Source organism: Oryx dammah, unplaced genomic scaffold (genome assembly GCF_014754425.2).
Source record: "Oryx dammah isolate SB20612 unplaced genomic scaffold, SCBI_Odam_1.1 HiC_scaffold_17, whole genome shotgun sequence".
NCBI lineage: Eukaryota > Metazoa > Chordata > Mammalia > Artiodactyla > Bovidae > Oryx > Oryx dammah.
In genome coordinates this window covers 51,797,448-51,812,326 of record NW_024070201.1, presented here as the reverse complement: position 1 = coordinate 51,812,326, position 14,879 = coordinate 51,797,448, and the positions used below count along the sequence as shown (strand labels likewise).

The 14,879-nt window shown below is 48.1% G+C and overlaps 1 protein-coding gene across 4 annotated transcripts in view; it reads left to right on the top strand.

Annotated features, from left to right (window-relative positions):
- The first annotated feature begins 9,771 nt into the window (after positions 1 to 9,771).
- The window catches only part of CHRDL2 (chordin like 2), a 34,879-nt gene continuing 29,771 nt past the window's right edge, over positions 9,772 to 14,879 (top strand). Inside the window, exon 1 of one of the 4 annotated variants that reach the window (XM_040258839.1) lies at positions 9,772 to 10,383. In XM_040258839.1, coding sequence (XP_040114773.1) covers positions 10,302 to 10,383 — 82 coding nt within the window. In that variant the 5' untranslated portion in view covers positions 9,772 to 10,301. The remainder of the gene's footprint in view (positions 10,384 to 14,879) is intronic. The other 3 variants (XM_040258836.1, XM_040258838.1, XM_040258837.1) reach the window with 3 other exon arrangements.

The window sequence follows — 14,879 nt, the reverse complement described above, 5'->3', positions numbered from 1 at the left end:
AGTTCTTTGTTTTCTAGACTCCGGGTTCTGCTACCTCCATCCCTGAGAAAAGCCTATGGCCAAGTCTCCTGGGACTGTGATGTTGCTGAGTGACCACCAGGGGGCAAACCAAGACTACAAAGCTCTCCCCACCATCCCTTCCACTCAGTTTCCATGGAGTCAAAGTCAGCCGGAATCCGCTTTAAAAATCACCCAAGGCTTTTGATTAAACATCTTTGTTTACAGGCAAGAAAGCCAAGGTCTAAAAAAAGAGAAATCATTTGTCAAGGCCACGTAGTGAATTAATGGTGACGTTGGAACCAGAAACCGAGTGTACCAGCTATTTCAATGTTATACAGGTTCTACCACATCAAGCTTTCTTCTGTCTCATATTTATTCTAGAATACACTTGTTTTTAATAATGTATTTTCCATGAAAACAACTTGTCTGTCTAGTTAGATTGTAAGTTCTTGGGCCCAGGGACCATGCTTTGCCCAGCACTGTATATCTTCTCCTTCAGAACCTAGCATACGGCTCTGTAAACAGCCTATGCCCAACACCAGATGCAGGATTTCAACAGACACTGTGAACCTGCTATCTGGTGGGCCCAGCCATGGCTCCTGAGAACACAGAGATGGAAACAAATGACTCTAATTCAGGAGGTGAGGTGTTTGTTTTTTTTTAGGCCACACTGTCAGGCATGTGGGATCTTAGTTCCCTCACCAGGGATTGAACTCACGCTCCCTGCATTGGGAGCACACAGTCTTAACCACTGGACCACCAGGGAAGTCCCAGGAGGTGAGTTTTTAACAGTGGTGTAGACAGAGTGCTATGGAAGAACAAGAAGAGGAAGTGACTAATTACCTGGATGGGATACAGAATTGAGTTCTAAAGGACGAATGCTGCTGCTGCTGCTAAGTCGCTTTAGTCGTGTCCGACTCTGTGCGACCCTGGAGACGGCAGCCCAACAGGCTCCGCCGTCCCTGGGATTCTCCAGGCAAGAACACTGGAGTGGGGTGCCATTTCCTTCTCCAATGCATGAAAGTGAAAGGTGAAGGTGAAGTCACTGAGAATGAGAACTCATCAAAGACAGGAAATGGGAATTCTGAATAGAAGAAATGGTAGAAGAAGCCAACATATAGAGGCATGATAAGCTACCTACTCCAGTATTCCTGGGCTTCCCTTGTGGCTCAGCTGGTAAAGAATCTGCCTGCAGTACGGGAGACTTGGGTTCGATCCCTGGGTTGGGAAGATCCCCTGGAGACAGGAAAGGCTACCCACTGCAGTATTCTGGCCTGGAGAATCCCATGGACTGTATACACAGAGTCAGACACAACTGAACAGCTTTCATTTTCACTTTCATAGAAGGATGAAGGCATGGGGTGCCAGGTGAAAACGCTTGATTCTGAGCAGCTGCAGGGTAAGAAGCTTGAGGTCAGTTGCAAAGCTGATGTCTACTTGTTCACTTTTCATTCTACAGATAGTAAGTACTCCTTGGAAGAAAAGTTATGACCAACCTAGATAGCATATTGAAAAGCAGAGACATTACTTTGCCAACTAAGGTCCGTCTAGTCAAGGCCATGGTTTTTCCAGTAGTCATGTATGGATGTGAGAGTTGGACTGTGAAGAAAGCTGAGCACCGAAGAATTGATGCTTTTGAACTGTGGTGTTGGAGAAGACTCTTGAGAGTCCCTTGGACTACAAGGAGATCCAACCAGTCCATTCTGAAGGAGATCAGCCCTGGGATTTCTTTGGAAGGAATGATGCTAAAGCTGAAACTCCAGTACTTTGGCCACCTCATGCGAAGAGTTGACTCATTGGAAAAGACTTTGATGCTGGGAGGGATTGGGGGCAGGAGGAGAAGGGGACGACAGATGAGATGGCTGGATGGCATCACTGACTCGATGGATGTGATCTGAGTGAACTCCGGGAGTTGGTGATGGACAGGGAGGCCTGGCGTGCTGTGATTCATGGGGTTGCAAAGAGTCGGACACGACTGAGCGACTGAACTGAACTGAAGTACTCTCCAAGTGCCATGCAGCACTGTTGTACATAATGATGGTTGTGAGATGATAATAAAAGTGAGGTCGGTAGTAATAATGATGAAAATAAAAGTGTGGTTTAATTCCAAGGATTTGGTGTCTTGAATTTAGCGTTCATTCCTCACGGAATCAGATAATCCAGATAAATATTCTATCCTTCTTTTATTAAAAAAATATTCAGTAAGCCCTTTGTATGTGCTCAGCACTGTTCTACGAACTAGGACTATAACAGTGACCAAGGACTGAGGTCTAGGCTATTATAGAGCTGTCATTGTTCATGGGGGAGGCAGATAATAAACAAATGAAGACATGCCTTTCAGATAATGATGTGACCCAAAGAAAGTAAAAGAAGGCAACATGACAGAAAGTAACTGAAGGGGGACATCATTAGATAGGTGGCACAAAGGACACCTTACTGAGGAAGTAACGTTTGAGCTGAATGAACTGTCAGCTGGGGGGAAAGCTGAGGGAAGAACATCCCAAGCGGGAGAAATCTCCAGGGCCAAGACCCTGTGGAGTGTATAGGCAGCCTAGGGACAGAAAAAACTGCTAGAGCCTAGCAGGCACTGGGAGGATGGTCTATAGTCAGAGGGCAGGCAGAGGCCAGGTCATGGAAGGGTGTTCAAAATATGGCAGAGGGTTTAGATTTTACTCTAAATGCAATGGAAACTTTTGAAGCAAGACAGTGATGTTGAATGATTTATGCTTTTAAAAGCTAGCTCTAGTGGCTCCTCACTCTACCTTTGGGTGGATACAGTGCCTGCCACTGTCTGGCTGTGGAATCCAAAGTCATGTAGGACTGTTTACTGGTGCTCTCGCTTCATCTTCACAGACCTATGGAAGGAAGTCTCTGAGGACAAACTGCTTTTTGAAAGTCCCCCTGAGCTTGGGGGAGGCAGGAACAGAAGGTCCATTCTCCTTGGTGCTTGGTGAGTGCTGATGCTGGCAGTGAAGGAGGCCTCTGGTCAGTTGCTAAGCTTAGGACCTGGATGAAGGATGCTCCCACTCCACGCCTTCCATTAAAGACACTTTGTCCCCACTCAGCGCCCCTCCTGAGGGCTCTGTGAAATTAAGAGCTGTGTGTTCCTTCATCCCGCTTTCCTCACACCTCCTCCCTCAGAATCACTGTGTGCAGGCTGTCCCATGAAGAAACATAAGGAGGAAAAAAGGACTTAGGAATATTCACATAGTCACATAAGTACCCATACAAATAAATATGGATGGGGCCAGGGACCATGTTTTGCCCAGCGCAGTATATCTTTTTTCATTCCAAAAGCAATTTATTTAGGCTAACTATATGCACAATATCTGGAGATCCAAGTGAATATGTCCTAAAATAACTATTTTTTTCAATTTTGCGTCAAAGCTATCTATTTATTATTTTTGTGGCTGTGTTGTCTGGCATGCGGGATCTTAGTTCCCCAACCAGGGACTGAATCTGCACCTCCTGCAGTGGAAGTGTGGAGTCTTAACCACTGGACTGTCAGGGAAGTCCCAACAGTAGGTCTTAAATGATTTTTACATGGATGAATAACTCTGACCTGACTGAAGGGTGGAAATGGAATGGTGATTGTTCACTTTACAATAACATCAACTTTAACAGCTCTTTTAAATATGACTCTCCTCTTTAATGTATCTAAATTGCATCTAACTTTCAAGAGTCAATTCATTCATCCTTTCCAGGATATCAAGTAAAGACAGTGTACTGGAACTGGCTTATAAGGGCTCTGGAGAAAGTGAAAGTTGCTCAGTCCTGTCCGACTCTTTGCAACCCCATGGACTATAGAATTCCATGAAAGGCTACGCACTCCAATATTCTGGCCTGGAGAATTCCATGGACTGTATAGTCCATGGGGTCACAAAGAATTGGACACTACTGAGCGACTTTCAGATATACAGGATTATAGAGTCGATGGAATTCTCCAGGCCAGAATATTGGAGTGCGTAGCCTTTCCCTTCTCCAGGGGATCTTCCCAAGCCAGAAATCGAACCCAGGTCTCCCTCATTGCAAGCGGATTCTTTACCAGTTGAGCCACAAGGGAAGCCCAAGAGTACGGGAGTGGTTAGCCTATCCCTTCTCCAGTGGATCCTCCTGACCCAGGAATCAAACCGGGGTCTCCTGCATTGCAGGTGGATTCTTTACCAACTGAGCTATCAGGGAAACTGGAGAGACCAGTGGTAAATTTTCAGCAATTTTCCAAGCTGATGGTTAAAACTGATCATTAATAAACATTAAATTAATAAATTTACAATTAAATGTTATACTTGAAACATTCAAATTCTTGCCTGCTAATTAGTTTACTGCATTTTACTATCAGTGTTCTTGAAGTTATTTACATGTCCCTGTAAGATGGAAATACTGCATAATGGTGTCCAACTGTATGTTGCAACCCCATATTCAATGATGTCCATTTGTAGCCTGAAATTGGCCCTGATGGGAATATTTACACCATGGAAATTGGCAAATGCTCTAAACCAGGGCTTTTTTCCCCCCGGAGAATGGACTGTTAAACATTTATCAGCATACCTCAGGTGTAGTATGTATTATGTAGTCATCTTATATTAATTCTCAAATGGTGAATCTGCTTTTAGAATCTTACTTACAGAACTAGATGGACTGAGTTCAGAAAACTTGCCTTGACACTGAAGTCTATGATCCTTATTGCTATATTAATTTTAAATAAGCAAGCAGCCTGCAGTCCAGGAGGCCTGTTGGCCACAAATAACAAGTCACAAGAGAACTATTTGAAAGAATAAGAATCTTGTTCAACAAACCTCTCTTTAGCAGTTACTATGTACAAAGATGTATGCTGAAGGCTAGGGAAAATATTAGATAAATAACAGTGTATGTTCTTTCAGGGGAAATGACAAAAAACCTTTGGTGATACAATGTGATAAGTGCTATAATGAAGATACAGAAGCATGGGGGAAAGAAGGTCATCAGAGAGCCTTCAGTGAGAACCTGGACTGTAAGCATCAGTGTCTCTCTTGTTCTCCACTGTGTTCCTAGCACCTTGCACAGTGCCTGGCACAGGGTTGGTTATCAATAACTATTGGATGAATGATGGAGTTTACCTTGATCCTGGAAAAATAAGACAAACAGATAAGAGTGCATAGAGGCAGGGTGTTTGAAAAACACAGGGACTTCCCTGGTGGTCCAGTGACTACACAGGGACTTCCCTGGTGGTCCAGTGACTAAGACTCCACGTTCCCAATGCTGGGGGCCTAGGTGCAATCCCTGGTCAGGAACTAGATCCCACAGGCTGCAGTGAAGGGCTCAGAGGCCACACCTACAGATCCCCTGTGCCACAACTAAGACCCAGCACAGCCAAAAAACCAAATAATTAAAAAAAAAAAACCAAACACCATAATGTACAGAGACCTGGGTAGGGGAGAGAAGAGGAAGAGCTCAGCATATTTCAAGAGAGAGAAAGTTTAAATTTAATGTGGCATGAGGGGTCTGGGGGCTAGAACTGATAAAGATGAGAGTATAGAAGAGGAGTTCTCTGCCTCAAATCTCTGTAGAGCTCCAAAAAGACCAAAGGAGTTGGCTTGTTCTGTGCAGCCCTGAGGTCAGCGTTAGGAGCAATGTGGGGAATCTCAAAGAAATCAGATTTAGTTAGAGAACTTTCTAACAGATCTGTCCAACAGTGCGATGGGCAGCCTAGGAAGTCTGTGAGCAAGTTCTCTAAGAGGGTAGCAGACAGGTGGCAAACAGTGCAACAGATTGTTATGGGTAGACAGATTTTTTTTTTCCTGATTAGATTTTGGAAGAGTTGATCAAATCTCCTTTTTAAGAGTATTAGATAATATATGGGCTTCCCAGGTGGCACAGTGGTAAAGAATCTGCCTGCTAAGACAGACCAACAGGAGACATGAGTTTAGTCTTTGGGTGGGGAAGATCCCCTGGAGAAGGAAATAGCAACCCACTCCAGAGTGTGTTTCCAGGCAATTTCCATGGACAGGGAAGCTTGGCTGACTATAGCCCATGGGGTCACAAAGAGTCAGACACGACTGAGCAACTGAGCACAGATAATATATGGAAAATCATCATGAACAGCATTTCTACAGAAGACACAGAAACTTTCCTCAAGGGCTTGTTTCTTTTTGCTGTTTTTATTTTTTTGGCTGTACTGAGAGGTATGTGGGACCTCGGTGCCCCAAGCAGGGATTGAACCTGTATCTCCCGCACTGAAAGTGCAGTCTTAACTGCTGGACTGCCGGAATTTCCAAAGGCTTGTTTCTTATGTCAATCACTGAGAGCAATAGGGGTGCTGAAGGGTCTCCCATGAGAAAGCAAATATCTTTTCAAGTCCCTGAGGTCTTTACTCCATCATGAAGCAGTTATTTATTCAGTATCTGTGTGTATCAGGGACTTTGCTAAATTCTGGAAATATAGATACAAAAGAAAAAAAAAGAAACCCTGCCCTCAGAGTGCAAGGCGGAAAAGCAACTATTTACACTTCAATAGTTAAAATACCATTTGCTACCAAAAATTTGCTTCACTTGGGGGACTCAGGGAAGCCCTGAAAGAGAAATGACTCCGAGCTGACTTTTGAAAAGTAAAACAGAATTCACTACATGAAGGAAGAGAAAGATAGTCTAGACAGAAGGGAGACATAGAGAAAGCCATGGAGATTAGACAGTGCATGGGCAGGTGGGGAGGCGAGTGACTGGTGAAAGTACAGGGTAGGTGGCAGTAAGAGCCACAATGCACGCGGCCTTGAATCCAGAGCTGCCTCACTGGAAAAGACCCTGATGCTGGGAGGGATTCAGGGCAGGAGGAGAAGGGGATGGCAGAGGATGTGATGGCTGGATGGCATCACCGACACGATGGACATGGGTTTGGGTGAACTCTGGGAGTTGGTGATGACCAGGGAGGCCTGGCATGCTGCGGTTCATGGGGTCTCAAGGAGTCGGACACGACTGAGCGACTGAACTGAACTGAATCTGTTGACAATTGAAAGTTGATAATGTTTTATCCTGTTATTTATTTAATAAACTTTTTATTTTGAAAGAATTTTAGACTGACAGAAAAGTTTCAAAGGTAGTACAGAGTTTTTCTCTAAGAACCATGGATCTTTCACCCAGTTTCGCCCAGTGTTATCACCTTACATAGCCATGGCACCTTTGTCAAGACTAAGAAACCAATGTTCATACATGACTATAAACTAATAGACTTTATTCTCCAGTTTTTCCACTCATGTCCTTTTACTATCCCAGAATCCAAGTCAGGATATCACATTGCATTTAATGTTTTTTTTTTCTTTTTACTTTCAATAATGGGTCTTAAGTGGGAAGATGGTGTGATCAGGTGTGTCAGTAGGAATAATCTATGTAATTTTTATGGCAAGTGTGAAGAAAATAGATTGGAGGTACCCACACTAGGGGCAGAAGACTTGCTAAAAGGCTACTAGCGAAGTCCAGTAAGAGATGATGATGGCCTGAACCCTGAGAACATTAAGGATGGAGGGGTGTGTTGACACCTTTTTGATCTTATGGTAGAGACCTTTCCTGAAGTAGAATGGATAGGATATAGGGGAAAGTGAAAGTGAAGTCGCTTCTGTCGTGTCTGACTCTTTGCGACCCCGTGGACTGTAGCCCACCAGGCTCCTCCTTCCATGGGATTCTCCAGGCAAGAATACTGGAGTGGGTTGCCGTTTCCTTCTCCAGGGTATCTTCCCGACCCAGGGATCGAACCCAGGTCTCCCACATTGCAGGCAGACGCTTTAACCTCTGAGCCGAGGGCAATGTCAATCCATCTCCTTTATCTGAGATGAATCTATGTATATAGCAGACTTTAAACAAAGACGGAGAAAGGAAAAGATCTCTGTCCCAGATCCTTGGGATGAGATTATTTCTTCAATTAAACACTAAACTTAACTCTGAGTGCCCTGAAAGCCTAAGCAAAAAGGGAAGCATGATGACATTTCCTTCTCCAGGGGATCGTCCCCACCCAAGGATCTCATCATCTGTTAAAAGCATACTCAAGGGAGAGGAAGTGGCCAGGTTGGAGAAGAAGAAATTAAGCCTGGAAGGCACCAGCGGCAGAAAATGTTTGTCTCTGATTCAGAGGGCTCTGGGGAGGCTCTGTTTCTTTTGTTTCTTTCTTTCTTTTTTTTTTTTTTTTTTTAAGATTTCATTGATGTGGACCATGTTTAAAGTCTTTATTGAATTTGTTGTAAAATTGCTTATGCTTTAGGTTTTGATTTTTTGACTACAAGGCATGTGGGATCTTAGCTTCCAAACCAGGTATTGAACCTGCACCCTTCCCACCCCGACCCCTACACACACTGGAAGGCAAAGTCCTAACCACTGGACTGCCAGGGTGGTCCCCCAGAAGCTCTGTTTCTGGGAACACTGGTTCCTCCAGCACTCTCTGTTCTTGGAGAGCATCAACTGGCAACACAGGAGGTGGGGACCCTGGTTATCTTTACAGACACAGTCAGAAGTGTTTCAACCTGGAAATGTGATTCCCTACCAGAGCGGGATGTGGTTCAATATCCCTTCTGTCTTATCTCTTACTCTTCCCAGTCTGCTCGCCTCCAACATTTACTGAATTTCCAGCAGCTCTGCAAGAAGTTCCTTTGGGGAGGAAGTTGAGGTCCAAAATGGGGATGGATGAACTTACCCAAGACATCCAAGCAAGCTAGGGAGAGATCCAGGACAGGGGCCCTGTCCTTTTGAGTTCAGAGTTTGAGTGTTTCTTGTCTGGACAGAGCTGGTGGTTCTCTTCTCCAGTTCAGTTCAGTTCAGTTCAGTCGCTCAGTCCTGTCCAACTCCTCTTAGGTCCTATTAATTCATACACTCATTTACCACAAGATACGGGGCACCAAGGATGAGCTGAGGTGGGGGGCTCCAGGCCCTTGCCCCCACCCCCACCCCATCAATTTCAGGTAAGAAAGACAATGCTTCGACCTAAAGCACTTACTCAAGAGGACTAAGTATGACCAACCCTCTCAGAAAGGTGCAGGCCCTATCTCCAGAAGCAAAGGAAAGACTGCGTCCTGCTTCTGGAGTGCCAGGGTGGGGTGGGAGGGAGCAGAAGATTCGCAGAGGAAGGGCCAGGGATCCCGCATGGTGCCTCTAGATTCAGGGATAACTGGTCAGAGCATTCCAGGCGCCTGGAATTCGGACCCCTTCTCTTCGAGAGCTGAGTGCTTTGACGTGCTCATCCCACGTGGGAAACAATTGTGGGAAGACGTTAAAAACATTAAAAGATACTTAAGATACTAAGGTCCCCATTTTAGCATGAGGATCTGGGAAACAGACTCAGGTGGAGTGGCCAAGTGCACAGACAATTAAGAACAGCAAGTGTCCCGATTTCATCCAGAGGCGGGGTTCTGTGCAAGCACCGTCAAATTCCCTCACCTGAGCGCCTCTCGGTTCCACAGCCCGCTTCGCCTCTCCGACCTCGACATCTGTCTCTTCCCCACCCGAAAGTTTCTAACAGGGTTCAGTCCTCCTGGGCTCAGGGCGCCGCGGGGAGTCAGGGGTTAAAACCCGTGGCCCGGGTGGCTCCTTCCCCCTCCCCAGCCCCCTCGCCTCCTCTCGGCGCGGCGCCTGGAGCGTCTGTCCCAGAGACCGGCACGAGAGAGGAGGGGGAAAGTGGGCCTGTTTCTCGGGTGGCCAATCCACCGAGCCCGCGGTGCCCCAGAGGAGGCGCCAGGGCTAGGCCAGCGCCAGGCCGGGGCTGCCTGCTTCCCGCGGCAAAGTACAAATGCGCCCGAGCGCGGCGCCTGGCGCCCTTGGCGTGCACAGCCGGCCCGCGCGCAGCCTCCCCCCGTGGCCGCCGCGCCATCGCCGCCGCGGGTACCGCCGCGCCGCCGGGCTCCAGGACCCGGCAGCCCGACCCCGAGCTCTGCGAGCAGGGGCCGCCGGCCGCTTCTAGCCCGCACGCCCGGAGCAGCCTGCCGGTCCCGCGCGCCTGGCCCAACGCTGCGCGCTCGGCGGACTCCGGTCCTCCCTCTCCCGTCTTTCTTCTCCTCTCCTCCCTCTCACCTTCTCCTTTACTTTAATTGCTTTCCCCTCTTGCATACCTTCCTGTATCCCTCCAACCCTCTCCCTCCGTTTGCTTTCCACCTTCCTCCTATTCCCACCTTGGACCTCCTTTTTTGTCCTCACCACGTTCTTCTCAACCCTTCTCTGAATCTCTACCCCTAACCCTCCCCGGGTCTGTGGATTGCTTTGTGCCCCTGGGCGTCAGTGTCCCCCTCATCTCACTTTCCCCCAAGTCCCCTCCCGGCTCAGCGCCTGAGGGCCTGGCCCTGGGGAAGAAGGATGGTTCCCGAGGTAAGGGTCCTCTCCTCCTTGCTGGGACTCGCGCTGCTCTGGTTCCCCTTGGACTCCCACGCACGAGCCCGTAAGTAGCGGAGTGGGTGTGCTGGGTGGCAGAAGAGGGGACCCCCGGGATGTGCTGGAAAGTGCCGGGACTTGGAACCCCAGACTGTTCTGACAGCCATCCAGGGAGCACCTGTGCCGGGAGGGTGGCGGCTTCTCTGCCGACCAGTTCGGGCTGACCAGACTGGGGAGAACTCGGCAAGACTCAGAGCCAAGGGGGCTGCGGCCACGGACCCGAGGGTGAAGGACCTGAGAGCAGTGGGAGAGAGGGCAGGGCACGGTGCTTCTTCTGGAGGAGCGTGGGTGCTTATTCCTAGCAGAGAGTCTGGCATGTTTGGCGGCAAGTGTGTGATGATGAAGAGGCTATTGCATTTCAAGAGAGCCGGTGAAAAGAAAGAAGAGTTAACTAGGATGACTTTCCCACTGCCTTTCTCTTTTGAGGCTTACAACACTCCGGTCAGGTGGGTATTATCATTTGCATTTTACAGATGAGAAAACTTAGACTGAGAGAGGAAACTTGCTCACTGTTGACAGAGCTAGTGAGCCATCCGAAGCCAGAACCCTTTAATTCCCAACCTGATGCTTTCCCCCCAGTCCCACAGCACCTGGAAGGAACTCTGATTTTGAGCTGTGACACTGGGAGGCAGCAGGGCACAGGGAGATAGACCAGGGTCTTCATTATCCCAGATCTGCTGACTACCAGCTGGTAGGAGGCAGATATATCTCTGAGCCTCAGTTTCCTAATCTATAAAATGGGAGTGAAAATCCCAGGACTGTTCTGAGGATTAAACTGAAGAAAACATGGAAAGCAACCAGCACCAGCAGCTAGCTGGTCCATGGTAGGTTCTCGAAAAACACGTTCCCTAAATCATGTTTTTTCACTTGTATACAGGGTAACCTCAGTCAGTTGATATCAACTCTCTGAACCTCAATTTCCTCACTCTTTCCACAATAGGCTGGAGGCAGACCTCCTACCCATCTTTGACTGTCTCTTGGAAGGCTGGGAGGGTGAAGAACAAAACCAAAGATTCTCTTAAATAGAAGGAAGCATCTTAGTGTAAATGCAGACATACCCAGTAAAGAAACCAAGGCCCAGCACGGGCAGTGGTCCGCCCCAGGTTACACGGGGCACAGCCTGGGATGAAACCCCGTTTTCCCAGCCTAGAGCACGTTCCTCTCCACAGCTCAGCTCCTCCATCTCTGCCTTCTTTTGCACATGACTTTCTGGAGCCAGCATTGCTGGGTACTGTTTCATTCCTGTCTCTGATCATCAGGGCAGGCTGCATGTCTGTTCGTCTCTGGGCGGCCACCAGCATGAGATTCACAGAAGTCCTTCGTAACAAGTCCTGAAAAGAGCCCAGTGTTAGTTCCAGTCCTGGCTCTGCCCCTTAGTAGCTGTGTGGCTTTTCGTAAGTGACAACCTCTCTGAGCCTCACTTTCTGCATCTAAGACACACACTCACCTGAAGGCTTCTTGGGAGGATTAGAGGAGATGACTGTTAAGTGCCCAGCACAATGCCTACTGCTCTGTCAGTGTCTCCTCCTCCTCCTTGAGGCCTGGAGGTTTCCTCCCGACACCTTCTCGTTGCTTCTTAAAAGAGAGAATTAGCACAGGATACCCTTAATGCCTGCCTCCCTTCCACTTGGCACATGGCTCTTAACCCCCAGATTTCATTGCCCTGGATGTATCTTAGAAAGATGGCCTAGAATCATCTTTATGTAGATTGCTCACATCCTCCCCACGGCTCTCCTCCTTGCTGCCCAGAGCCTGTCAGCCCTCTACAGCCTAGCTTAGGTCACACCTCTTCCAGCAAACTCTCTCTGCCACCTGATCCACTCTGATCTTCCCTCCTCTGTGCTTCCACTCTTTGGGCCATATTGCTCACTAGGTGCTGCCAGTATTCCATCTCCCCTAGACTGGAGCCTAGTTACCGACATGCAAGAAAAACCTTGGAGCAGAATTGTTGAGTTAAGGTGACGTGGAGGTAGTCAAGGGGTGAAAGATGCTGCGATTTCAAAGCTGAAAGAACTTTTGAAAGTCACCTGTTCCTACCCCTCAATGTACCAATCCTTCCAGTTAAACCGAAGCCCAGAAAGGGCAAGTGACTTGCCTAAGGTCACACAGCAAATTTATTAAAGAAAAGAACAGAGACCTGGATCCTAGTCCCTGATTTATCACTTACTGGTTGTGTGAATTAGGACAAATCGTTTCCTCCTTTGAGCCTCCTTCTGTGCAATGCTAATAACCTATGAATCTAGAAACAATCCTATAGTCATTTGCTAAGGTCTTGTTTGAAGGTCTCCTGTGAAGGCCCTCATTGGAGAAGGAAATGGCAACCCACTCCAGCGTTCTTGCCTGGAGAATCCCAGGGACGGGGGAGCCTGGTGGGCTGCCGTCTCTGGGGTCGCACAGAGTCGGACAAGGCTGAAGTGACTTAGCAGCAGCAGCAAGGTCTTGTTTGAAGGTCTCCTGTGAAGGTCCTCATCTTAGTTTAGTAAGTTTAGTTAGTAAGATCTGGGGCCTGTTGTAAGTAAGAAATCTCCTGGTGACATCTTAGGTGCTTTCAGAAGTAGTACCCACAGATAGAAATTCTCAAACCCTGTGGTGTCTGATTCCTGAGATGGTCCCATCCTGCAGAATGTGTAGGGCCTGTGAACATGTATGGCAGCTTGCTCCTTAGTTTAAAGTGCAAGGGTATTCAAGCAAAGGTTATTCTATCCTTGGCTCTATTTCCAGCCACAGATTGAGCCTTGATCCCAGCCCAGACTGAGTCTCAACTCCAGCCACAGACTGAGCTCTAATCCTCAGACGCTACTATGGATCAAGCCCCATTTCCATTCCCACCTAGAGCCCTTAGCCAGGGTGAACCCCTGATCTGGTCGCTCGCCAGTGCAGTCCCAGGCTGAGCCACATGCGTGTATGACGTCAGTCTCGTTGGGCACCCATCCCCACTTCTGTCTGTGGAATGAGAACCCGCCCAGTTCCTTGACTCCCTCTCCAGTGCTCTTTCTCCTCTGTCAGCTCCTCTTCTTTGTGCTCTTCCTTTGCTAACTGTAGCCCCTCTCCTAACTTCCCCCCAACTTTAAGGTGTACAGCTGCTTCTGTTTTTTCATCTCTCCCTCCATCCAATCCTGACTTCAGGAGAGAGTTGGTTATCAGGTAAAACCACCAGCTCTTCTACCTCCAAGATTTACATATACCATGGAAATCAAAGATTTTGGTCCCAGGTGACAAAACCTCAGACCCCAGAGGCAGAGTGGGGCAGGAAAGGAGCTTCCCTGCTATGACATGGTACAGATGGAATCAGAAGATCAGGGCTCCGGTCCTGGCTCTGCCTCCAGTTCCAACTGTGACCCACACAGCAGGTTGCCTTTGTCTGCCCTTGACTTTTCCCAGCTGTAGAGCAAGATGGTGGGAGTCAAACAGATAATCTTTGAGGACCTTTCCAGTTTTAACATCTCATGATTCTAAGACCCAAAGATGCTATTGCCTTGGTTCAGGGTCCGCTCTGGCCTTTGGAAAAGGGAATTGGGGGAGTGTGGGTCTGCAGCCTGGTACCCTTGCCCTCCAGGGAGGAGTGGATAGACAGACATCCACTGAGAATCAGACACCAACAGAAAGGGCCTAGAGGGCCTGGGACAGTGGGTACAGAGGGCTGAAATCTGGCTCCAGTCAGACCCCTCTCTGCCTCTATCTAGAGGTTCTGCACCTGTCTCCCACCAGTAGAGGTCTCTGTCTCACTCGCTCGCTTGCAGGCTATTGAGCAGACAGAGCTGGGCAGCAGCTGTGCAGTTGCTCCAGCTGTTGCACCTGTTCCAGGGCTGGCCTCTCAAGTTCCCCCAGCCGCCGGCCATGGCACCAGACTCTGGGAGAGAGACTCTGAATCCTTGGACTCCCAAAGAAGAGGACTGGCATGCAAGCAGTGCTGCTGGAAGGTGCAATGCAGAGGTCATTGCCAGCATCCCTCTGCCTCTGGGCAGGATCTCACCCCAGAGAAGCCTGTTTCATACTCTTTTACCCATATTTATAGTCAGGATTCTTCCTTTATCTCAGCTAAATCCTTCTGTTTGTAATTTAAAGCCATTTCTTCCGATCCTGTCCCTTAGGGGATAGGCATTCCTATGAGAAGCCCCCATCTACCTGGATCTGAAGACTGGCACTGGAGTTCATGCTGGCAAAAATCAATTATCTTAGACGAGGCTCAGGCTCTCTTTGGGACTGTGTCCACATCTGTAAAATAGGGGATTGGACATAATCTCTCAATCCCTAAGTTTCTAAGATTTTGTGTGTTAGTCACTCAATTGTGTCCAACTCTTTGCGACCCCATGGACTTAGCCTGCCAGGCTCCTCTGTCCATGGAACTCTCCAGGCAAGAGTACTGGAGTGGGTTGCCGTTTCCTTCTCCTTCTAAGATTTTTTGAACCTATGAATGTATTAATACATGTCCATGGAAGAAGAGAATGTAAACAGCTTCTTCTCCACGCACTGCCCCTTGCCAGGCAACTGAGCTGTCTTTCC